This window comes from Strix aluco, chromosome 28 (assembly GCF_031877795.1).
Source record: "Strix aluco isolate bStrAlu1 chromosome 28, bStrAlu1.hap1, whole genome shotgun sequence".
NCBI lineage: Eukaryota > Metazoa > Chordata > Aves > Strigiformes > Strigidae > Strix > Strix aluco.
Window position 1 is genome coordinate 1,390,053 of NC_133958.1, and position 22,440 is coordinate 1,412,492.

The following is a 22,440-nucleotide window of genomic DNA, read 5'->3' on the forward strand; positions in this document are numbered from 1 at the left end:
GGTGATTTGTGGTGTTTCTAGTCCCATTTCATTCCCCTTTCTGAATTTCTTGGCCGATTTCATTTCCCAGGACCCAGCCTGGCTCCTCTCTACCTGCACCCGTGCTGCACTGTGGGGACCACGGTGCCCTCGGGCTCCCAGCCCGTGGCGGTGGGCAACGTCCCAACCATCACTACCAGTGATGGACGGAGCCCTTCCCACGACTGCTGGCCCTCTGGCTCTCAGTTTGGTGGGTGCTTTTGCTCATTTGGTGGAATAAATGACACCTTTGCCTCCTGTTGTGACATTTCTCTTTTCCTTTCCAGTGCCGAGCTGGTGTGAGAAGCCACTGGGGAAGTATTTGAGCAAACTGGAGCAGCAGCAGATGTCCACCTGTGGGAGGAGGGGAAAAGGGACCATCTTGGTGTCTTGTCCTTAAGGAAGATGGCGTCCGCGTTCACCAGATGTTGTGTGAGTCGAGTGCCTGCCACGGGATGACGCCGGCGTCTGTAACCCCAGCAGATGACACCTGGATTCAAGGATGTCCACATTGGAGCTGGGCAGAACTACCAAAGAAGTGCCGCCGAGCGATGCCCCCAGCTGTGGGTGCAGACACGAGCGCAGCCTCGAGCCCTTGCGTGAGCACCAGGGGCACATTTGGGGCAAACGTTGGCTCCCGTAACCTTGTGAGAGCTCCAGGTGACTTCTACAAACAGTGACGGTACCTCCAGCGGGAGCAGAGCTTCTCCCACCCAGCTGAGGATCAGCTTCTGGACTGGAAGGAGCAGCTTAAATCCAGAGCTCAGAGCATCCCAGCTGGGTGGTGGCTCCCAAAATCATGGCTCTAAGTGGTCCTGGCTAGTTGAGAGCCTCAAGCAGCAAGAGGAGCCTGCAGCAGACCCAGCTTCTTGGTGGCCACCACCAAAGCCTCTGAGCTTCACGAGAAAGTGCCTGGAGCATCTTTATTCACTGTCGCACCCAAGACAGCCCTGAACTTGGTAGGCATTTCTGTTCCACACACAAAATTGTTTAAAGTTCTGGCTTTCAAAGAACAAATTTGTAAAGGCTGGGATAGGGCATGATTCCTCCGCAACAGCACCCAAGAGGACCAGCCACGATGCTCTAATTAATGGCATCCTGATAGCGTGTCGCGCAGTTGTGCGAGATCCAGGGCTGAGAGGATTAGAGTGTCGCCGAAAACGTGCGTGGCCGTCATCTGAAAAGAGGCAAAACGTAGCTTTTTTTAGAAAGGCTGTTCCAAGAAACTGGTTTTCTGTGAGGAACGTCTGGATCACATGCAGCCTCGCTCTCCCCAACACCGGGAGCAGGCTGCAGACAAACAACGTCTTGAATTAGATTTCATGGGAAATTAAAGGCATGAAGAGACCTGTCACAAGAATTAAAGTCTGAACCGGAGCCAGACAGCTTCAAACAGATGTTGGACTTCAGCAGGAGAATATTTCTTTGTTTTACTCGGCATTTTCCCATACAGAAAAGGAACATCTGTTCCGATGCTTTCGCAGTGCTCCTAAACTGAGATAGGCTTGGATTATCCCCTGCTAGAAGAGAAGCAACTGGCCACCAAAGCCCTCTTGGCTTCGCTCCTCCTGGAGCAGAGGGCAAGACCGGTTCTGTGGGGCTCTGGTCTCAGACGAACACACGAGCTATCTTAGTTGAACCAGGCTGATGGTGGAGTCTCTATATCCTTCACGCTCGCAGTGACACGGCCAGATGAAAATGTTGCCTTCGGACGGGTTATCTGATTCCTTAGCAGGGCTTTCTTTGTCCTCGGGGAGGTGCTTCAAGATCAGGAAAATTCTGGGGTTTCTCTTTGTCGCAGAAAAAATGTCCAGTGTGTTTCAGTTCGGGCTGTTGTGGTAAGGAGGTCTCGTAGCCCCTCTCCTCTTTTTTGGACAAGTTTTAGACTACATTTCTCATGAGGCTTAACTTACCCTCAGACCTGGGAGCTGAAATCGAGCCAGGCAGCCCAGGGTGCAGAGCAGAGACATGCGTGGAGGGCCCGGGGAGCTCTCTAGCAGTTACAAGAATTCACTTTTCAAACTTGCAACAAAACCCCAATTTTGCAGCCAAAGATTCCTGATTTTTCCTTTGGCCCTCTGAGACAATGAGGCATCTGCCAGTGCACGCTCCCTGCTCCTGCTTTGTAGACGGCTTGCTTTTCATAGGGTACATCCCAACCACATCCAGCGAAGGGGAAAAAAGGTCAGGGAGGGAATGAAATGGTGTCCCACGGGGAGTCAGCAGCAGAAGGAAGGGATAGAATGGCGTAAAGAGCAGGGGGAGGTGGGACAGCCGGATTCTGCCTTAGCTGAAAGGCACGGAACAGCTGGGACGGGTCCCCGTTGCTCTCCCAGCTGTGGCAGATGTTGCCCTTTGCCTGCGCAGGTCAAGACAGTGTGAACGTGCATGGGGCTAAGCCACGGCTGTGCAGAGGTGGGGCGAGCTGGACCTGCTTGTTGGGGTTTGCCGTCATCTCCAACAGCGCGGTTCCACGTAGAAAGTGCCGAGAATCAGTATCATCAGTGAGTTCGCAGATGACACCGAGTGAAGCGGGCGTGTTGATCTGCACAAGGACAGGGAGGGTCTACAGAGAGACCTGGATAGGTTGGATCGGTGGCCAACGTCAACGGGATGAGCTTCAACAAGGGCAAGTGCCAGGTCCTGCACTTGGGCCACAACAACCCCCTGCGTGGCTACAGGCTTGGGGAGGGGTGGCTGGAGCTGTCTGGAAGAGACGGGTCTGGGGGTTCTCATTGACAAGCAGCTGACCATGAGCCAGCAGTGTGCCCAGGTGGCCAAGAAAGCCAACGGCCTCCTGGCTTGTATCAGCACTAGTGTGACCAGCAGAAGCAGGGAGGTGACAGTCCCCCTGTGCTCTGCACTGGTGAGGCCACACCTGGAGGGTTGTGTCCAGTTTTGGGCACCTCAATCCGAGAGAGATCTCGAGGGGCTGGAGCGAGGGCAGAGGAGGGCAACGAGGCTGGGGAAGGGCCTGGAGAATAAATCCTGTGAGGAGCGACTGAAGGAGCTGGGACTGTTCAGTGTGAGGAGGAGAAGGTGAGGGGAGACCTCATCACTCTCTGCAGCTCCCTGAAAGGACGTTGTGGAGAGGTTGGTGCTGGTCTCTGCTCCCAGGGAATTAGTGACAGAACGAGAGGGAACGGCTTTAAACTGCAACAGGGGAGGGTCAGACTGGACAGGAGGGAAAAATGTTTCCCCGCCAGAGTGGTCAGAGAGTGGAATAGGCTGCCCAGGGAGGGGGTGGAGTCCCCACCCCTGGGGGTGTTTAAGGGCCGTTTGGATGAGCTGTGGGGGGATGTGGGGTAGGGGAGAACTTTGTAGAGTCGGGCTGAGGGTTGGACTCGATGATCCCGAGGGGCTTTTCCAGCCTGAAGGATTCTGGGATTCTGAGAAGCAGCAGGAGGCACGGCCGGGCAGGAGAGCTGGGCGCAGCTGGGTGATGCTGAACCACAGAATCCCAGAATCATCTCGGTTGGAGAAGACCTTGAAGATCATCCAGTCCAACCATGAACCTGGAATTGGGAACGGGCGGCTGCATCCTTGGGAAATAAGACATTCGCCATCATTGCAGCCCAGTCCCAGACTGAAAGGAAGTTCAAGAAGTGCCTGATGTCCCCTGGCTGGGAATACTCCGGGTGAGCGACGCCTGCAGAGCCGTGCTGGCGGTGGCCGGGGGCTGGGCTGCGTCGCGGCAGACGGGCAGCACCAGGAACACCACGGGGAGAGGCGAGGACACGCCTGTGAGTACATGATAAACAGTAAGAAAAGGTTTAAAACCTCAATTAAAGGGTGCCATTTTTGTGACGAGCCCAGCCCTAAACTCTCTGCAGCTATCGTGGGGTTTTTATTGCCAGGAGCTGGCAAACGTCTCGTTAAGAGCTTGTCAAGAGCAAACTTCTGGGAGAGCTTGCTCTGGTGTGCGGGTAGCATCTGGGAGCCAGCTTGGTGCTTTCCCCACTCTTTTTTTGGAAGCGGGGTTACTTCTGTCACCTCCGTCCGCTTGCTTAATTGCAGCCATCTTGATCAAACGGACCCCAGCCCCCTCTCCCTCCGCAGCTCTGGCTATTCACTAATTGAAATGCCTAATGAGGTCCCAGGGGTCTCCTGCAGAGATGGAGCTAATTAGGGGCTCCGCCACGAACCCTGCGAGCAGCAGCAAATGAAACGAAGGTTTCCTCGAACCTGCTTTTTTGCGAGGGGCTGGGGGGAGGGCACACCAGATGTCCTGTTTCCCTGCTCCGCACCGGGGTAAGGCTGGCGCTCCACGGACTCCAGGCTCCTGCCAAAGCAGCTGGTGCAGAGGCAGTGGCTACACTTAATACATTTTAATTAGCATCATTAAATTCTTCCATTTGCTAATTGTTTCTCCTTTTGATCCTTTATCCTGACCAGATTAGCCCTCGGGGGAAAAGGACGGGATGGGGGATGTAGACGCTTCTGACAAGGTGAGGACTTTATTATCTCCAGGCACGGGGTTGCCACCAGGCCTTGGGACACCACGCTGAAACGCCCCGGTCGGTGTTAAATTAAAGGCCAGATTTGTGTGTCCGGCCTGTTCTTGGCCATCGTGGCTATTCTCAGAAAGAGTCATCCCCAAAACATGACAACCCACAAGGATTTATGAGAAAAGACAGAACCAGTCTAGAAAACCAACCAAAACCTCGCTTAAGTTTGAATGTAAAGGAGGTTTTTTTTTCAGGCGATAAAGGACCAGCAGCTGCCATGACGTTGGGAAGCAGCTGGGTGGGACCAAAAGAGAATTTCCTCCTTCTGCTTTGCAGCAGAGATAATAATCCTCAATCCTCCTCCTTCTCCTCCGACCACTCTACATCCGCGTAATCGCGCTGGAGCCAGAAGCAACTTCCTTGTTGTCCACGTTGATGGCAGCTTCCCGTTCCTCGGGCTGCGCCGGGAGGGTGCAGCCACACAGAGGTTAGGTAAGGTCGCTGGTCCTGTTTATCACATTTTAGCCAAGAAAACTGTTGAAGGAAAACGAGCCTGGTGTGAGCCACCAGGCGCTGAGCTGATGTCAGCCTCGTACTTGGTATTTTGGGCAGAATTCTGTTCCCAGATGCATTGTTGTAAATCCAGAGGAACTTGGCCTCCGTTCAGTTACTCTTGACTTCCAGGGGTGTGAGTGAAAGCCGAACTGGCTGGGCATGAGAAATAGCCTCGCTTGTCTGTTTTAAATCTCAGCAAAAGCATTGGGCCAACTGTTCTTCTGTCTCCTTAGAAAGGCAGGCACGGGCAGAACCGAGCTGCTAGGATTATTGGAATGTATTGAATTGAATAGAGGATTGGAAAAAAAAAAAAAAAGAAGAAAAATCAACCACATAATCCATCACGCTCTGAGCCAAGTCAGGATTATTTCCCAAACTATTATCGCTGTGCAGGACTTATTTGGTTTGCATGTTGAATGATGTGATATTTTTCTGTGTTTTAGCATCAAACAGGCTGATGGGAGCAGCTAACGAATTCGTGATGTTACTGCGATTCCTTCTGGAGCCACGTGAGGCTTCGCTGCTTGTCCTTCAGCACTCAGCACTGCAGGGTGCCACGACACGGATGGGACAGCGCCGGTGACACCAAGCAATAGTGGGAAGCATGCATGGTCTGGAGTCGTTGAGCACCAAGGAAGTTAATCCTGGGTGGAGACGAAGGCAAATCCATTGATCTAAAAGTAAAGAAATGAGATGACAGGGAGGACAGATTGGGATTGTTACTCTTAAGACAAATTACAGAGACTTGATGGCACAATTCATGTGTCTGAGAAACAGGTATCAAAAGTCTAGCTGGTTTGGGAAGGACAGGCAGGGAAAAGCAGACAAAACTTTTTAAAGAATGATGTACCCGCATGTTGTCCCTAAACAGAGGGAGCCAGACCTGTGCAAGGTCACTGGGCAGCAGTAACGAACACAAGGAAGACGCAGGAAGGACCCCTGGAGCTCTTTGTTTTACCAGCATCCCCCAAAAGCCACAGCTCAGCAGACATCTGCTGGAAAAGGAATACAGCAGGAGGCAAAGCCTCTGAGAAACTCTAGGACAGCAGGTGGGGACAACTTTTGGACACAGCAGATGACATCAGCCACAGCTCAAGGACAGCCGGTGCCACGGCCACCTTCACTCGCTGCGGTAGGGTCGCAGTTCATGGACCTGAGGACATCAAACCCACCTGAGGAGCTCGGCTGCGGGCTTCAGACCCCTGTAGCTGCCCAGACCATGTTAGAAGGATGACAGGCAAATGTGGGGATCTTTCTATATTTTGATTTTATCTGCATCAAATACAGGGCGGTTTGTATTCCAGGCAGTGGAGCAGAAGGTTGGAGATGGGTAGGATTATCAGTAAAATATGATGAAATCTTTATGTTTGTTCTGCTTACCAAACTGGAGGATTATGCCCAGTTTTGGGCAGTATCCTTCGAGGTATGGAATGCCTGGAGAAAGCCCAGAAGAGAGCAAGAACACAACCTACAGGAGATGATGGACATTCCACATGGAGAAGGGAGACGTAACAGCCATCAATAAAATATCACAGAATCCCAGAATCCTTCAGGCTGGAAAAGCCCCTCGGGATCATCGATCCAACCCTCAGCCCGACTCTACAAAGTTCTCCCCTACCCCACATCCCCCCACAGCTCATCCAAACGGCCCTTAAACACCCCCAGGGGTGGGGACTCCACCCCCTCCCTGGGCAGCCTATTCCACTCTCTGACCACTCTGGCGGGGAAACATTTTCTCCTCCTGTCCAGTCTGACCCTCCCCTGTTGCAGTTTCAAGCCGTTCCCTCTTGTTCTGTCACTAATTCCCTGGGAGCAGAGACCAGCACCAACCTCTCCACAACGTCCTTTCAGGGAGCTGTAGAGAGTGATGAGGTCTCCCCTCCCCTTCTCCTCCTCACACTGAACAGTCCCAGCTCCTTCAGTCGCTCCTCACAGGATTTATTCTCCAGGCCCTTCCCCACCTCGTTGCCCTCCTCTGCCCTCGCTCCAGCCCCTCGAGATCTCTCTCGCATTGAGGTGCCCAAAACTGGACACAACCCTCCAGGTGTGGCCTCACCAGTGCAGAGCACAGGGGGACTGTCACCTCCCTGCTTCTGCTGGTCACACTAGTGCTGATACAAGCCAGGAGGCCGTGGGCTTTCTACAGAGGAAAAGAGAAAATAGCCCTCAGTGCCCACGCAGAGACAAAAGCTGATGTTCTGCTGCTGGTGGGAAGAGCTGTGATCGCACTGGATGCATCTAGCCTGGCCAGAAAGAAAAATAAGTTTATCAGAGCTGTTGGCCTGGCCATGCACCCCCAGCACGCCCACTGTCCCCAGGAGCACTTTCAGGAAGCAGTTCTGAGCCAAAGGAAGGGCAATTAGCCCACATTTGTTGCTAGTTGCCCCCCTCACGGCCCATTTCCTCCGCCGTAAGATGGCGGCAGGCGCAGGGTCAGGCCAGCACGGCTCAGTGACCCCGTTTTGGGCTGCTGCTCACACTGTGCCAGCACTGATTTCTCAAGGCCTGGAAACAGAGCCAAAAATGGCAGGTTTTACCTCAAAACGCTGCTTTTACCCCAGAGAGGGAGCGGTTTCGCTGAGGCCCTTGATTTGCATAAGCCCCGCCCAGTTCGACGGAACCCACGCTCAGCCTCACTCTGAGTCTCCACAAGCCCCGCCCCAATCTCCACAGGCCCCGCCCCTACACCCATAACCCCGCCCCTGCCCACAAGCCCCGTGCCCCCAGCTCTCTTCAAGCCCCGCCCCGGTGCCATAAGCCCCGCCCTCTCCGCCCTAAAGCCCCGCTAAGCCCTGCCCCCATGCCCTAAGCCCCGCCCCTTTGTGCGCGCCCGGTGTCGCTCCCGCCTGCCGCGCCCCCGCTCTCGCGAGATCCGGTACCGGAAGTAGCCCCATCTTACCGGAAGCGGAAGCGGGCGGGCCGGTGGTGGCGGCGAGGCCGTTGCTTTCGGGCAGCCATGCCGCTGCGGCTGCTCCTGCTGCTTTTAGCGCTCTGCGCCACCGCCCGACTCGGGGGTGAGAGGGCGGCCGGGGGTGCTCGGGGCGAGGGGTTGAGGGGGGGACCCGGGGCTGGGGTGCTGGGCGGAACCGGCGGGGCGGGCCGCGGCCGGGGGGCGCCGGGGTGGAATGGCTGAAGGGGAGCGGGTGGGTTTGGGTCCTCGGCAGCGGCCGGGAGGGGGAGTAGCGAAGACAGAGCAGCGTTTGACCTGGGGCCGGGGTGGGTCTGACACGGGCGCTTGGTTTGCGGGGGCTCTTCAGCCGTTGGGACCTTTCTGCGTGTGGTGGGAGCCCCGCGGCGGCGCTGGGGGGTCCCTCGCGGGCTCCCTGCCGCCGGGTTTGTCACCCCTTTGGTTCCCGCCTCCCATCGGGGAAACTCCGTACAGGGAGTTTCCTTCCGCTTTGGGCAGCGGCGGGGCTGCGTGGGCCGGGGAGCTGGCTGAGCCAGGCGGGTCCGCTGCTCACACCGGCTGCAGGGCCCGGCGGTGACTCTGACCTCTGTGTTTGCTGACAGCTGCTGACCAGGAGTCAGAGAAAACAGACTCCAGTCAAACTTCAGCAGGTACTGGGGGATCCCCACAGCAAGGAGCAGGTAACAGCCAGGACCCCCAAGGGGATGGGCACCAGGATGAGTCCAAAAAGAATGAAGAGCAGCGCTCTGGATCGGGTACACCCAGCGAGCAAAACACCCAGTTGAACACGAGTAATGGAACGGGGATGGATAAAAACCAGAAGAACACGGGTGTGTCTGGCCAGGGTAGCAGCACGGAGCAGCAGACCGGTGGCCAGGGCAGCAACGGGGAGAGTGGTGGTGGCCAAGGCGCTGGTCAGAGTGAGAAAGACAGCACCAACAAATCAGGCAGCGGCACCAGTAGCCAGGCCAATGGCCAGAACAGCAATCCCAGTAACCAGGGCACCGACCCGAACCAGGGCACCGACGACAAGAACAAGGAAAACAAGGACAGCAACCAAGGTGGCAATGATGGGAACCACGATCAGCAGCAGGACAACAACCAGGACAGCAGCAACAACCAAAATGGCAACAACCAGGACCAGGGTAACGGTGGGGACAGCAGCAACAACCAAAATAGCAACAACCAGGGCCAGGGTAATGGTGGAGGCAGCAGCAACCAGAATGGGGACAGCGGCAACAACGCCCAGAGCAGCAGCGGAGGCAGTGATGGCAACAACACCCCGGGCAACAACACTCAGAGCAACACCAGTGGTGGTGGCAGCAACAACAACCCGGGCAACAATGCCCAGAGCAACAGCGGTGCTGGTGACGGCAACAACAACCCGGGCAACAACGCCCAGAGCAACAGCGGTGCTGGTGGCAGCAACAACAACCCGAGCAACAATGGAGACAATGGCAACAACGTGGACAATGGTGGCAACAATGTCCAGAGCAATGGTGGGGACAGTGGCAGCAACAACAACCAGGGCAACGACGGGGGCAGCAGCAACACTGAGACCCAGGGCAACAACCGGGACAGCAACACCGAGACCCAGGGCAACAACCAGGGCAGTGACAGTGCTAACCAGGCCAAGAACCAGGGTAGTCAAACCTCTTCTGCTACAGAGGGTGACGGCTTTGCAAACACTGAAGAAAGCCGCAGAGAGGAAGAGGATGGGGCTGAAGCTGGCAGCGACGCCTCCTCCTCTAATAAGGAGAAAGAGAAGAGTGTTCCTTCTTCCCCCAGGGACCAGTCAGAGAGCAGCCACTTCTTCGCCTACCTGGTGACCACGGCTATTATCGTTGCTGCCTTATACGTTGCGTATCACAACAAACGCAAGGTGAGTGGCTGTGCTCCTCCCCGGGGCTCTCCACTTCTCCCCTGGGGTTTAGGAAGTGCCTTTCCTCTCGCCGCTGCAGACTGAGACCTGCTGGGCTGAAAACCTTTCTCCTCACCCTGACTTTTGTTTCTCCCCGGTACCCCCCGCTCGCTGCACGACGTGGTTAATGTTAATCTGAGCCTTGGTCCCAACAGCTTTGGGAGGAGCAGAGAGGGTGTTGTAACAAGGAAAGGGGTGGAAATCAGGTGGCCTCAGCTCTGGTGTTTATTTTCAGCTGAGAGAGGTGAAAAGAAAAAGATCTGTGAAGTCACCCTGTGTTTTCTCGCTGGCAGTGAGTTTTCTATAGCAGACTGACGGAGATTTGTCCTTAAATAGTCTTGCACGGGGAGATGCAGCTCAAATGACATAACTGTCTTTTGCTGGGGTTTTTTTCCTCTTATAAAGCTATTTTTGAGGTAGGAGAAAGAGAACAAATTCTTAACCGTTTTCTGCACGTTAGGCAAACCTCACTATCGCCTGCTTTCAGTCTTAGCTAGGTTTATATATTGACGTTTATTTGTTTTGAGTGCTTTTTCGCATTAAATATGCTCACTAGAAGGAGGTAAGCGTAGCTGGTCTTGGGCCCATTAGAACACGCCTGTGTTTGAAGTCAGAAAAAGCTTATTTGGTCGCTACTGTCCCACTCACGTTGTCCCCGCTTCTCTCTCCGAAGATCATTGCTTTTGCTCTGGAAGGGAAACGATCCAAAAGCGGTCGACGGCCCAAATCTGGCGATTATCAGAGACTGGATCAAAAGGTAAGATCTGCCTCACCCCGGGAGCTGGGCGGGCTGGGGGAGGGTTGTGGTGCCTGGTTTATGTTGTGATATATCGGCCTTTCACATTGGAAATGGTCACAAAGCCACTACTTGGTTGGTGTTGAAGCAGATTTTTTTAGCAAAAACCCCCGTTTGTGGTTTAGAAACAGGGTTTTGCCAGAAAATGGAAGCAGTAAGGTTAAGAAATAACGGCAGAGCTAACACAGGGCAGAATTTGGTGAGTCTTGAGCTCAGGTGTGCTTAAGAATAGTTTGTCACTGACTCAGATGACTTTTTCAAAGAAGTTTTTAGCGGGAGAAGGGTGGGCTTTGACCTTTCTTCTTCCCTTTGAAACTTTTTTTTCACCTTCTGTCCTTGAAGTCAGATGTGTCTGTAGTTATTTTCTGCGATGGGAAGATGAGGAGACAAGTGAAGAAAATTTAAAAAAAAGTCTGAAACTTGGTCTCTCAAGCGGCTGTCAGCATTTGGGGGACCAACAACGGCCGTTTTCAAACACCGTTGGGGTTTTGCATGTAGAACTCAGGGCAGTGTTACCCCGCTCGGTCTCGGCTCCGCAGAGGTGCAGGGGGCTGTTGGGAGTGGAAGCTCCGCTCTCTCCCTCCCCACATTGCAGCCATGCCTGGCTGGGGAACCCATCTGAGTGCCACGGAAACAATTTGCCTGCTTGAGCTTCCCTATTTAGTCTCACCAATATTTCAAGAATTTGTTTCCCTTGCCAGGAATTCCCCAACTTGTCCCTGAGGCACAGTAAAGCAGCCAGGCAGTTAGACAGAGCTCGGGTTTGAGTTGAAAGCTCATCAGAGACACTCGGTCCGCTCCAACCCTGATGTTTTGTCAGAGTAGAAAAGCAATGCTGAGCTTTCAAATTGTTTAAACCTTTCTTTTTGCCTTTCCAGATCTAGATTCCTCCTCGGATATTCAGTGGGATAATGATGGCCAGCAATGAAAACGCAGGAACACTGGGACACCCGCTGACTCCCCTGCTGTAGCGCTCTGAGTCGTAGCTGTGCTGCTGCGTTCAGATTTCAGACAACAGGAAGAAGGGGAAATGCTTTTACGTTTGCACCTGCACTTGGTAACGTTAAACCTCTCGCTTCCTCAAAACGCATTTCTCCTTTCCCAGCTGTCTGAAGATGAACTCGTTTTCCGCTGGGGCGTCTGGCTTCTGGCCTGTGACCCAGGAAAAGCCAGTCCCCGGCACTTGACGGAACTTTTGTGTCCAAATGAAATGGAATCTGCCATCTACTGTACTGACGTCTCCTCTTGGGGGGGGAAAAAAAAAAAAAATCTGCCTGCGAAATGAGCCATCTGACTCTTCCCCTTCCAGAGTCATAGAGCTGCCTTTGTAACCAGCACAGTCTTTGCTTGAGACACAGACGTTCTCCTCTTCTGTCCATTGTATTTGGATGCTAAAGTTCAGAGCGTGACTGATTGCACTAGTTTGGAAACGATCTGCCAAGGACTCGGATTTGATTTGATTCTTCCTCTCTGTGACAGAGACCATGTCAGAGTTGATCATCTAGATTCTCTCTTTCGGGCACATCTTTGGAAATGCCGGAGCAGTCTTTGGCCCTTGGGTTGTAGCTTAAACTTCCTCACCTGCATCTTGTGCTCCACACGGGTCTTTTCCCTCGCAATCCCCCGAGTTCAGATGTTTGCACTAAAGGTGCTGTGATGCTGTGAAGGAGGGCGGGTTAGGCTTAGAAAGCTTCGTGCCAAATTGCCGTGGTGTAGTTGTAGCAGACTTTGCCTTGGAAGATTGCTTTCCTCCCCCCACGTGAAACGTAGTTACGTGTAAAACGGAAGCCTGAAGCGTTTGGGATGAATGAAACTTGTAGTTCTTTAACCCTGTCCCTCAGCAATGCAGTATTGAGGCCCTGGAGCGTTGGGCTCCGCTGCGTGAGCCTCCGTCGGTTGGAGATGAGCAGCTGAGCGCTCGGTGGCGGCTCTTGCCCGCTCCAGTGGCGAGGGGGGGCTGCTCGACCCCTGGGTTGCACAAGCAACGCCTGCCCGGTGCTTCTGGCCTCGGGAAACCATTGTAGCCCGCGGCGCAGGCGCCGTCTTTTCTGCCTGAGTCACCACGGGGCGTCTCCTGCCTCCTGAGCAGGTGACCGGCGTGCGGAAGGGCTTGTGGCATCGCCGGCACGACCTCTTCCCGCTCCGCCGCGGCTCTGGCAGCCCCGACGTGAAGGAGTTTTGTGAATGTAACACGTAACCGGCTGCTTGTCGCCGAGCTGGTCGCGTGGGTATTACTGTGGAGCACTGAAAGTCGGGCCCGGGACGTCCTGGTTATATTTAAGGCTGCAAAACATGTTGATTCACAAGTTAGAGCTGCGAGGTTGTTTTTATTTTTGTAGTTCTACTCCAAAGATTTGTTTGAGATGGGATGTTTCTGAAGAGGGCATGAAGTGCCTGCCTGGCTCCTGCTTTTTTGTTTGTTTGGTTGGTTTTTTTTCCAATATGGGCAGAAATGGTATGAAGCACGTAGAGCTCTTCACACGGGTCCCCATCCGCGCCCGAGGCTCGTGTGCGTCGCCCTCTCCGTGCGCTTGCCGAGGGACCGCACCGGCAGGACCCCGCTGGGGTTAACTTCCCTCCAGCTGGCTGCGAAAGCCACTCGTGGGATGAGGCCAACCTTTTTCCGTCCTTCCCGAGGTTGTGAACAATTGGTAACTGCCCTGTGGTTGCTAAAGATAGCCCCGTTTGACAAGGGCAAAGACCTTTCCTTGTCTGGACATGAAAGCTACAGCTGTATTTTTTTTTTTTTCCCCTAGTGGTTCATTCCCCATGTAAGAGGGGAGAAGGGGCTCGACCCTCTCCTAAAAGAAAAATCCTCTTTTTTTTTTTCTTTTTGCTGGCTGTTAGCAAGCACAAAGAGCAGGAGAAAGTCCCTCTTGGCTTTAAATAGCTTTCAAGGTTTCTGTAATAAACTTTTCTGATGCTAAAAGCACTTGCAGAAGCTATTTTGGAGAACGGGAGTGTGAGGTGGAGGGAAGAAAAAGGAAAACAAGTCTGGGAACAGAACCCTTGGGGGGAAATGTGCCTTCTGAAGAGGGTGGGAACTCCTGCAACAAGACTCCACTGTTTCAGAGATCCCGTAGGATAAGTCTGAGGCTCGCTGTCAGACAGGATGCGGGGTGGGAGGTGGTGGCTTTTGTCTAATGACAGCGGGAGGGGGGGAAAAAACATATTCCACCATGTGCAGTACCATGTGCTTTTGAGAGTGCGTGCGCTGTTTTTTCCTGCTTTGTCCTTTTTTTTTTTTTAAATTGAAAAATAATTTACAAAAGTTTTTCTCCACTGTCTGCTTGCTTTTCTGTTCCACGAGCTTTTACAAATGCTTCTCGATCCTCTGTGGTTCCGAGTTGTGTTGGAAATCCCCCCGCTGGTTCCCAGCCGTTAGCCGCAGGGATGAGTCCTCTGGCGAGCAGGACTGTTGTACCTCAGACATCAATCCTCAGGTTGGGCCCAGCACGAGCTCGTCAGGTTAACGAGGACGTACCTCACGTCTTGGCAGAGCTGTTGGTTTGCCGCTTTCCCCGGCGTGGCTCTGGCAAAAGAGAAACACCCGGTGCCTGGGAAGCGCGGGGTTTGCCTCGCTCACGCCAGGCTAAATCGGGGGGGCTCCCCCCTAAATCTCCTCCCCAGCAGTTCCCGAGGGCGGTTCTGGCAACGGCCACAGTCGGAGCTGTGTGAAACCTCCGGGAGTGACTCCCGGTTTATTGACTTTTATGGTATTTAAATTTATGCACCGTGTTTCAGACGGGTCAGGGTACACGGAACCTTCTCCCTTTGGACACAGCTTGTGCGTGGAATGGAGGGCGTCTGTCGGTACGGAGGTGTTTTGCCAAATGTTAGTACTTTGAGGCCAGCTGCCTTGCCCGTTTGAATCAGCAAGTGGTTTGTTTTCTGCTGCATTGAAATGCAACTTGCTTTGAAGGATCAGAACTTTTATATTTCTTTGTACTTTTTTTTTTTTTTCCTGTGTGGTGAAGTCAATAAATGGATTAAAAAAAAAAAAACACATTGAGTTTTCACCTCTTTTGCATGGTCTCCTTTGAAACCTGGCAACAACAGTGCAGGTTGTTATTGGTTAATTGTAATTTAGTGGGAAATAACCACTTCTCAATTTTTAGCGATTAATAAAATTTTATTAGCACGCGGCGCTGGGTGTGCCGGGAGTCTCTGCTCCACCAGCACACACACCTTGCAGGACAACTGAGTCCCTTTATAGTGTAGCGTCATCCATATTCACCATGGGCGGACCCTGAGGGGGCTGCCGAGTGTAAACAAGTTTCGCGGGCTTTTTGCCGGTTTTCGCGGGCTTTTCGCCGGTTTTCGCGGGCTTTTCTCAGAAGGGGGATGACTCAGCACAGGTGTTGTTGTAGTGGCCTGACGATGGGGGCCATTTTAGCTCCCTTCTAACAACTGATTTTAACAATAGAAACTATACACATATATCTTATTTACCTAAGAGAATTACAAAACTGTTTAACAGTACGAGCGGGTTGGAAGGGGGGGGCTCAGCCCAGAGCCCCCTCCAGACAGTTGACTGCCGCCTGTCTCTGAGCAGAAGCCTAAACGCTAATTTGGCATTACGGAGCCTCACTAGGGCTGCTCGGTGCCCCCTGCCCCAGCCCCAACCCCCCCCCGGGGCAGCTGGATGCTCGGGCCGGTGGGGCCCCGGGAACAAGCCCCCTCCCAGCCGGAGCCAGCAGCGGGAACGGTGCCCCGGGGTGGGGGGGGAGGTGGATGTCCTGACTACAACTTCTTTTTCCCCTTGAGATTTGAATAACAAACACCGTATATGTTTTATTACACAGGGTAGTTCCTCTTTGTGCGGAAAAAAAAAAAAAATTACCAAAAGCAGCAGCTCTCTGAGCTGAGCGATTTGTGTTCAAAGCTTTGTGTGCTCCGTTTGCACACGCAGGCTTGGCCCTCGTGTGACCAACTCACCCTGCAGCCGGAAGGAGCCCAGACAGGTTTCAGCCCAGAGCGGATTTGAAAAGTTTCCAGTCTGCTTCACGATCCTCTTGACCGGAGCCGTGGTGGTGAGCGGGGTTATTGCCGCCCTGACCTCCAAATAAGAGTTTAAACTGCTTTTAACAGAGCTCAGTCGTGCATCTGTCCTGTTGTATTTCTTCTTTCCCCCACAGGGAGGCTCTGAGGAGGACGCAGCTCGGATCCCAGCGCAGCCTGTCTCCTCTACTGGGGGAGACTGGAAAAGCAGGAGCCCAGTGGTGCCACTTCTGTGCCCCCAGGGCGAGAGCTGGGGATGCTGCCGCCCCACCAGCCCTGGAAAGGGGAAGAGGAGGTGCCATCATCAACAGCAGATGATGAGGGCGCTTCTGGGTAGTGTTTACTCCTGCTTCCTGCAGTAAATGAAAGAAACTTTCTCCTTTCCCCCAGTTTTTCCCTAAAAGGAGAAAATCCGCTCTCCTACACTCTGCTCCAGCTTGGCTGGACACCAGCTGCCTGGCAGTGAGCGCAGAGGACGGGCTAGGAAAAAGGGAGGGCTGCTTGTTTTCCTGTTGACAACATTGCTGAAAGCTTGGGGGAGGAAAAAAGACTGGAAATGGGGGATTAAAATGAAAATTCTCCATTCATCTGCACCGGGGTGGTCGATGGAGTGCTCATCCAAGTCTTCTTACGAGGAGATCAAAGCGCCGCTCTGCGTGTCCCCAAAGAAACAGGAATTACTGAATTGTGCTCCAAGAGCTCTCTGAACCGCTCGCCTGCTTCCACCCTGGTCTGAGAGTGCTTGTAGAGGTCTCCAAACTCTTTTATTCCTACAGGTAGAGTGAATGTAGCGGGGAAGGAACAACCCTGCAGGTCCCTGAGGGAGAGAGGCAGCGGCAGGAGTGTCCCATCACGAGTGCCAGGACGTGCAGAGGAGGGCAACGAGGTGGGGAAGGGCCTGGAGAATAAATCCTGTGAGGAGCGACTGAAGGAGCTGGGACTGTTCAGTGTGAGGAGGAGAAGGGGAGGGGAGACCTCATCACTCTCTGCAGCTCCCTGAAAGGACGTTGTGGAGAGGTTGGTGCTGGTCTCTGCTCCCAGGGAATTAGTGACAGAACGAGAGGGAACGGCTTTAAACTGCAACAGGGGAGGGTCAGACTGGACATGAGGAACAAATGTTTCCCCGCCAGAGTGGTCAGAGAGTGGAATAGGCTGCCCAGGGAGGGGGTGGAGTCCCCACCCCTGGGGGTGTTTAAGGGCCGTTTGGATGAGCTGTGGGGGGATGTGGGGTAGGGGAGAACTTTGTAGAGTCGGGCTGAGGGTTGGACTCGATGATCCCGAGGGGCTTTTCCAGCCTGAAGGATTCTGGGATTCTGTGACGTGGTGAGCGCCAAGCGTGGGTTGTGTTGGGGTGGCTGCACCACACACCTACCTGTGCCTCAAAGTCCAGGAGTGGAAAAAATGCTAAATGAAACCAAAATTATCTGCCAGCTGGGTTGGGCTCTGCTTACCAAGCTGAATTGCTTGGGGCTAGGCCGAGAAATACCGATAGGGCCAGAGATTATCCAAGAGGCCCTTGGGGTAGAGGCGGTGCAGGTTTAATGCTTGAGCTTAATGTGTGAGCACAGGGTGAAACTCGGCACGTTTTGGTGGAGGCTTTTGCCCCTGCAGCCCCTCCCTCCTCCTGTGGCTGCCTGAGGGCCCATCCCCTGTCTCACAGAGCAGGGACGTCCCTGCATGCAGCGCAGGAGCCCTTCAGGCTTTTTTATTTTGTGGTTGTTGGTACCAGAGAGACAAGGGGAGGAGAGAACCTGGAGCAAATACATCAGATCCTCAGGGTGTCCCAGCCCATCCACCCCTTCCGCTCCATTCCCAGCTGGAGCTTCTCCCCTTTCCCCTTGCTCATGTAAGAAGGAAGCTCACAAAGACCCAGTTACCAGTTGTGAACTCGGAGTTACCTTGAGCAAATGCTCCCACATCCACTCCCTGACCTCTACTCCAGGTCCCAAGTTAACCCACCATCCTGCTAATCGCCCTATTTTTTTTAATATTTTTTTTTTTCAGCTTTGAATTCTTAAACAGCCTCATGAACAAACAGCTTGGACATGAGGTGATGTTTACAGCAGTATTTTCATTATGGGTAGGGCACCAGCCAAGTAAACACACCAGCTTTGCCTCTGTAAAACAAAAGTCTGTGGCCTGTGAAGGTTTGTTTAAATTAAAAAAAAACCCCACGGGTGCGGTTGCGTTTGCAAGGTTGGGGCTCTTTTGTCCAGGAAGATGAGGGGGAGAAGCAGGTTTACGTCCCCCCCCGGAGCTGCGGGCAGCCGTGGCGTGGGGGTGCTGCTCCAGGGCGTCCAGGTGTCGCTGCACCATCATGAGCTTAAATCAGATGTTTCTGCTCTGCAGATCTGCCCCAGCTGCACTTGGCTTGTTAAAACCTCCCCCCGGTAGCTCCAGCACATCCCAGCTTGAGCTGGTCACCTTTCCAGAGGGGTTTTCTGTTTGTTTTCTTGTAACTTGTCTTTTTTTTTCTCCACACGTGGCAGGGGACTTCTCACAACCAAGCTGCTGCTCTTCACCCCTTGGGCTTTTCCGCAGAGCCAGCAGCTCTCAAACGCCGTCTGCTTCCTCGGCGATGGGTGCTGAGAAGGGGAAGACCTCCTGCACCAGGTTGGTGACGAAGCAGGGCATCTCCTTGCATCCCTCGTAGGCGCCCCTGGCCTGGCAGCGAAAGGCCACCTCCCAGTTAATGCGGGTCATGAGGCGGTTGAGGGCCAGGTGACGTTCCTCACCCTCCAGGACCTTGAGCAGGGCCTGGAGGAACATGGATCCGAAGGTGTTGAGGAAGGCCACGTAGCCTGCAGGGCGTGAAGGAAGAAGAGCGATGTTGGCTGTGCCGTGGCCTTGTGATGGCAATGTCTCTAAAAGGAAACGTTTTTGGCTGGTGTTGGTGTGTCAGGGGCTCCCCCTTACCTGGACTGCAGGCAAACATCACGACAGTTTGGGGGGGGATGGAAAGGTAGCCGGGCTCGCAGTCTGGCTCGGGCTCCCCGCTGTCACACTCCACAACCACCCCCTGGTCGAATTCTTGCCCGCGGCAAGCCTGCAGGCAGAACAGCTCTTGTCAGCTTCCCCCTGCTCTGCTCTCTCCCTTTTACCTGTCTCCAGGGCAAGCCCAAAGCCTCTGGGGTCTTTGGGGGCTCTCTGTGGACCTGCAACCCCTCCCATGATGTAGAGCCCCTCCCAGTGCCCGTTCCCCAAGTCCTACAACCCCACATGGTTCCTCTCCCATCACCATCCCCATCTCATTGCTGACCATCCTCTTCCCTTGTCATCCATTGCAGCTCAGCTTTGCCGAGTCTCTCGTGACGAGCCTCGAGATGGGGCTCCCTCCTCTTCCCTACGCGTTTCTCCTGAGGCTGATTGCCCTTCTCTTTGCATTTACCCCTCCCCACTAAATGTGCTGCTGCGTGTGCGAACCCAGAAATACGCCTGGAAACGCAAGAGTCCACTGGGAAAGTGCTGGCAGAGAATCCCCTCAGAGTGCAGCCTGTGGGCAGCCCAGTTTGTGCACGGTCCTTTGTTATGGAATCCCAGAACCATCTGGGTTGGAAAAGCCCTTGAAGCTCCTCCAGCCCCACCATGAACCTCACCCTGACCGTTCCCAACTCCACCAGATCCCTCAGCGCTGGCTCAACCCGACTCTTCAACCCCTCCAGGGATGGGGACTCCCCCCCTGCCCTGGGCAGCCCATTCCAACGCCCAACAGCCCCTTCTGCAAAGAAATCCTTCCTAAGAGCCAGTCTGACCCTGCCCTGGCGCAGCTTGAGGCCATTCCCTCTTGTCCTGGCGCTGGTTCCTTGGCTCAAGAGACTCCTCCCCCCTCTCTGCACCCTCCTTTCAGGGAGTTGCAGAGGGCCATGAGGTCTCCCCTCAGCCTCCTCTTCTCCAGACTAAACCCCCCCAGTTCCCTCAGCCGCTCCCCATCAGACCTGTGCTCCAGACCCTGCACCAGCTCCGTTGCCCTTCTCTGGACACGCTCGAGTCATTCAATGGCCTTTTTGGAGTGAGGGGCCCAAAACTGAACCCACTCATCGAGGGGCGGCCTCACCAGTGCTGACCACAGACATTCTACTTAACATTTTGTTCTCGCAGGGACAGCGTACTGGGCTGGTGTTGGGAAGGTGCTGGAGAGGGACTAGTGGTGCTGAGGCTGCTCTGAGCACACGTTTCACCCCTACGTGGAGTCACCTCTGCTGGGACGTGTTGGCTGGCACCAGACCGAACACCAGCAGCGCCCTCTCCCGCGTTAGGGGAAAGGGGAGCGCATCCCAAACGCCAGCGGTTAGATCCTCGCTCGGGACGTGGCCCCTGCAAACAGGCCACAGCCCCCTGGCACTGAACAGCCCCGGGAGGTGGACGGAGCCTGCAGGGAGCTGGGGGCCGTGGTGAGGCCCAGGGGAAGCAGCCCGGGCTCTGGGCACCCTCAGCCCTGCAGCATTCGCTCTACGAGGACATTTTTCATCAGCACAAGCACAAGCTTCGCCCGCTGATGTCGGTGCCCAGGCCAGACTTTGTTGGCTTGTCTGGGGGACACCCCTGGCTGTCACCACTCCCTGCACAGCGGCCAAGCCTTTTGCTGGAAGGAAAAAAATGCCGTGAGTGATTTAGACTTGCTTTCAGGTGAAAAGATTTCTGTACGTTTGCATAATGTTTGCAGAGCTCACGCTATCTGCTGGTCTCCGTCCAGCTGCTGGATTACTTGTTTGTTCAGTGATCTAATCCCTGTCAGATCAGCGTCAAAGCGTACTTCCAGGGCCCCTTTCCTGCAAGGGCATGTTCACGCTCCCCCCTGCTCCGCTGCTTGGGAACCAGCTGTGGGCTTTATTTTTTTTCCTTGCTACATCACCAGTTCACAGCTGGGCTCCTGACCCTACCCCGGGAGGTTGCTCTGCCCGAATGTCGTGGTGATGGGATTTGAAGGCAGCTTTTACTGGTTCGTCTGTATCCTGGTGGTGTCTGGGAGGACTATTTGATCCCAGCAGTGCCACGTATCACGGCAAACAATTTGGTTTTAGCCCAGGTAGTCCAGAGGGTGGAAACCACCAGGAGAAACACCCCTGTCTGGAGACACTGGGAAAAGACCGAGGGTGCTTCCCAAAGAGGGATGTGGGGGGTGAGAGCCGGGAGAGGAGTGTGTGCAGTGAGCAAGGAGACTTCAAAATCAGTGAAAGCAGGAAAAAAGAGGGATGGAGGGGGGTGGTGGGAAGCTGGGGAGTGAAGAAGGGACCAAGCTCTCACATGGATGTGCCATTATCCACAGTTAAAACAGGTTTATACAGGCAGCATCCTTAAGCCTCGTGCTTGTGCCGGTCTAATTCTGCACAAACTTAGCAAAAGGGATCAAATTATCATCCAGCAGCTGTGTTACCTGGATAAAGAAGATTTTGGGTATTTTGGTGAGCACCGGGCACTTCTCTGAGGATAAAATCTGGAAAATCCGGGTCAGTTTAACCGGCCCCGTGTCGCAACCGAATATGACCCCCTCCTCTCCGTGGCTGGAGATGATGCTCACAAAGTACTCCCCGTGCTCGCGGCAGCGCTCTGCAACGACACGGCCAAAGCGACGCCTTCGAGCATCGGCTCGGGGCGTAACGGAGGGTACTTGGGCCGAGGGGTGGGAAATGGGACATAGCTGGGCTTGGGGGAAAATGAGGAGGGGGCTGAGGGGCTGGCAGGGGGACGCGTACCTTGCTGGTAAAGGTCTTCTATCTCCTTGGCTGTCTTGTTATGCATCAGCTTCACCTTGTAGTTGAGCCGTGAGAGTATCCTGGAAAGCTTCTCTGCTTCTCTCTTGGCTCCTTTCCGGGTCCCAAACACCACATCACCGTCGCTGCTGCAGAAATTGGTATTGACGATGACAAGAGCCCGGCTTTGCCTTGGCTGGGACATGCTGGGCTGTCCCCTCGGATGAGTAGGTGGTCTCCAAACCCCCACCGCGCTGTTGGGGAGCTCAGGCTTGTCTCGTGGGGAGCCCCACGTGCTCCTCCGGGAGGTCCAGGAGAGTGTATCCTGCTCCGCTGGCTGGCTCGGCAGCGGCGTGGCTGATTTTCAAGGGCAAGGCAGGAGCAGCGCCCTGTCACCTGCCGAGGGAGCGAGGTGGCATCTGGGCATGAGTCACGGGGGTAGGAGAGGGCCATGGCTCGCCCCTGGGTTCAAGGAGCATCGCTGGCTGCCAGAGGCCTGGGCTGGCGCCTTACAGCCCACAGTTCATGGAGCATATGTGGGGAGGAAGAAGGAAGAGGATTTTTTTCTCTCCAAGGGGATCACAGGGGGTCGCAGAAGAATGGAAACGCCCGTTTTGTGGGAAACAAGAGCAACCAGGTAATTCCTCCCTGCCTTTCTCATCTGTGCGAGTCTTGGTTTCCCCTCTTGAGCCAAGGACCCAGCGGCAGGCCAAGAGGGAATGGCCTCAAGCTGCGCCAGGGCAGGGTCAGACTGGCTCTTAGGAAGGATTTCTTTGCAGAAGGGGCTGTTGGGCGTTGGAATGGGCTGCCCAGGGCAGGGGGGGAGTCCCCATCCCTGGAGGGGTTGAAGAGTCGGGTTGAGCCAGCGCTGAGGGATCTGGTGCAGTTGGGAACGGTCAGGGTGAGGTTCATGGTGGGGCTGGAGGAGCTTCAAGGGCTTTTCCAACCCCGATGGTTCTGGCATCCTGTGAATTCCTGCTCCCCATTGCTGGCTGTGAGGAAAACAGCCCCACCCAGCTTCCCCCGCAAGGTCCTAGCAGGGCTTTTCTACCAGTGTTGCTCATTGCCTAACTTGGGGTGCCCACTTGTGACACTTCTGCAAT

General features: G+C 54.5%; 2 protein-coding genes and 2 long non-coding RNA genes across 4 annotated transcripts; 3 read left to right on the forward strand and 1 right to left on the reverse strand.

Annotated features, from left to right (window-relative positions):
* Positions 1 to 7,914: 7,914 nt before the first annotated feature.
* TGOLN2 (trans-golgi network protein 2) lies at positions 7,915 to 14,650 on the forward strand. Its single transcript, XM_074808036.1, has 4 exons — positions 7,915 to 8,035; positions 8,532 to 9,811; positions 10,524 to 10,607; positions 11,525 to 14,650. Exons 1-4 carry the CDS (start codon positions 7,978 to 7,980, stop codon positions 11,528 to 11,530), a joined length of 1,428 nt encoding a protein of 475 aa, XP_074664137.1. The 5' UTR covers positions 7,915 to 7,977; the 3' UTR covers positions 11,531 to 14,650.
* Positions 14,651 to 15,395: 745 nt separating this feature from the next.
* Positions 15,396 to 16,023, forward strand: LOC141916107 (uncharacterized). Its single transcript, XR_012621061.1, has 2 exons — positions 15,396 to 15,679; positions 15,785 to 16,023. It is a non-coding gene; the product is annotated as an uncharacterized LOC141916107 (long non-coding RNA).
* A 2,113-nt stretch (positions 16,024 to 18,136) lies between these two features.
* LOC141916108 (uncharacterized) lies at positions 18,137 to 20,348 on the forward strand. The gene is made up of 2 exons (XR_012621062.1): positions 18,137 to 18,260; positions 19,746 to 20,348. It is a non-coding gene; the product is annotated as an uncharacterized LOC141916108 (long non-coding RNA).
* LOC141916106 (caspase-7-like) lies at positions 18,201 to 22,049 on the reverse strand. The gene is made up of 4 exons (XM_074808219.1): positions 21,341 to 22,049; positions 21,022 to 21,194; positions 18,564 to 18,693; positions 18,201 to 18,448 (listed from the first exon to the last, which is right to left on the reverse strand). The coding sequence occupies exons 1-4, from the start codon at positions 21,540 to 21,542 to the stop codon at positions 18,201 to 18,203; spliced, it is 753 nt and encodes a 250-aa protein (XP_074664320.1). The 5' UTR covers positions 21,543 to 22,049.
* Positions 22,050 to 22,440: the final 391 nt, after the last annotated feature.

Coding starts and splice junctions, on each gene's coding strand:
- TGOLN2 (XM_074808036.1), top strand. CDS start 7,978: ATGCCGCTGCGGCTGCTCCTGCTGCTTTTAGCGCTCTGCGCCACCGCC. Junction 8,036..8,531: donor CGCCACCGCCCGACTCGGGG/GTGAGAGGGCGG, acceptor GTTTGCTGACAG/CTGCTGACCAGGAGTCAGAG. Junction 9,812..10,523: donor CGTATCACAACAAACGCAAG/GTGAGTGGCTGT, acceptor CTCTCTCCGAAG/ATCATTGCTTTTGCTCTGGA.
- LOC141916106 (XM_074808219.1), bottom strand. CDS start 21,542: ATGTCCCAGCCAAGGCAAAGCCGGGCTCTTGTCATCGTCAATACCAAT. Junction 18,694..21,021: donor CCAAAATCTTCTTTATCCAG/GTAACACAGCTG, acceptor TTCTGCCTGCAG/GCTTGCCGCGGGCAAGAATT. Junction 18,449..18,563: donor GATGTTTGCCTGCAGTCCAG/GTAAGGGGGAGC, acceptor CACGCCCTGCAG/GCTACGTGGCCTTCCTCAAC.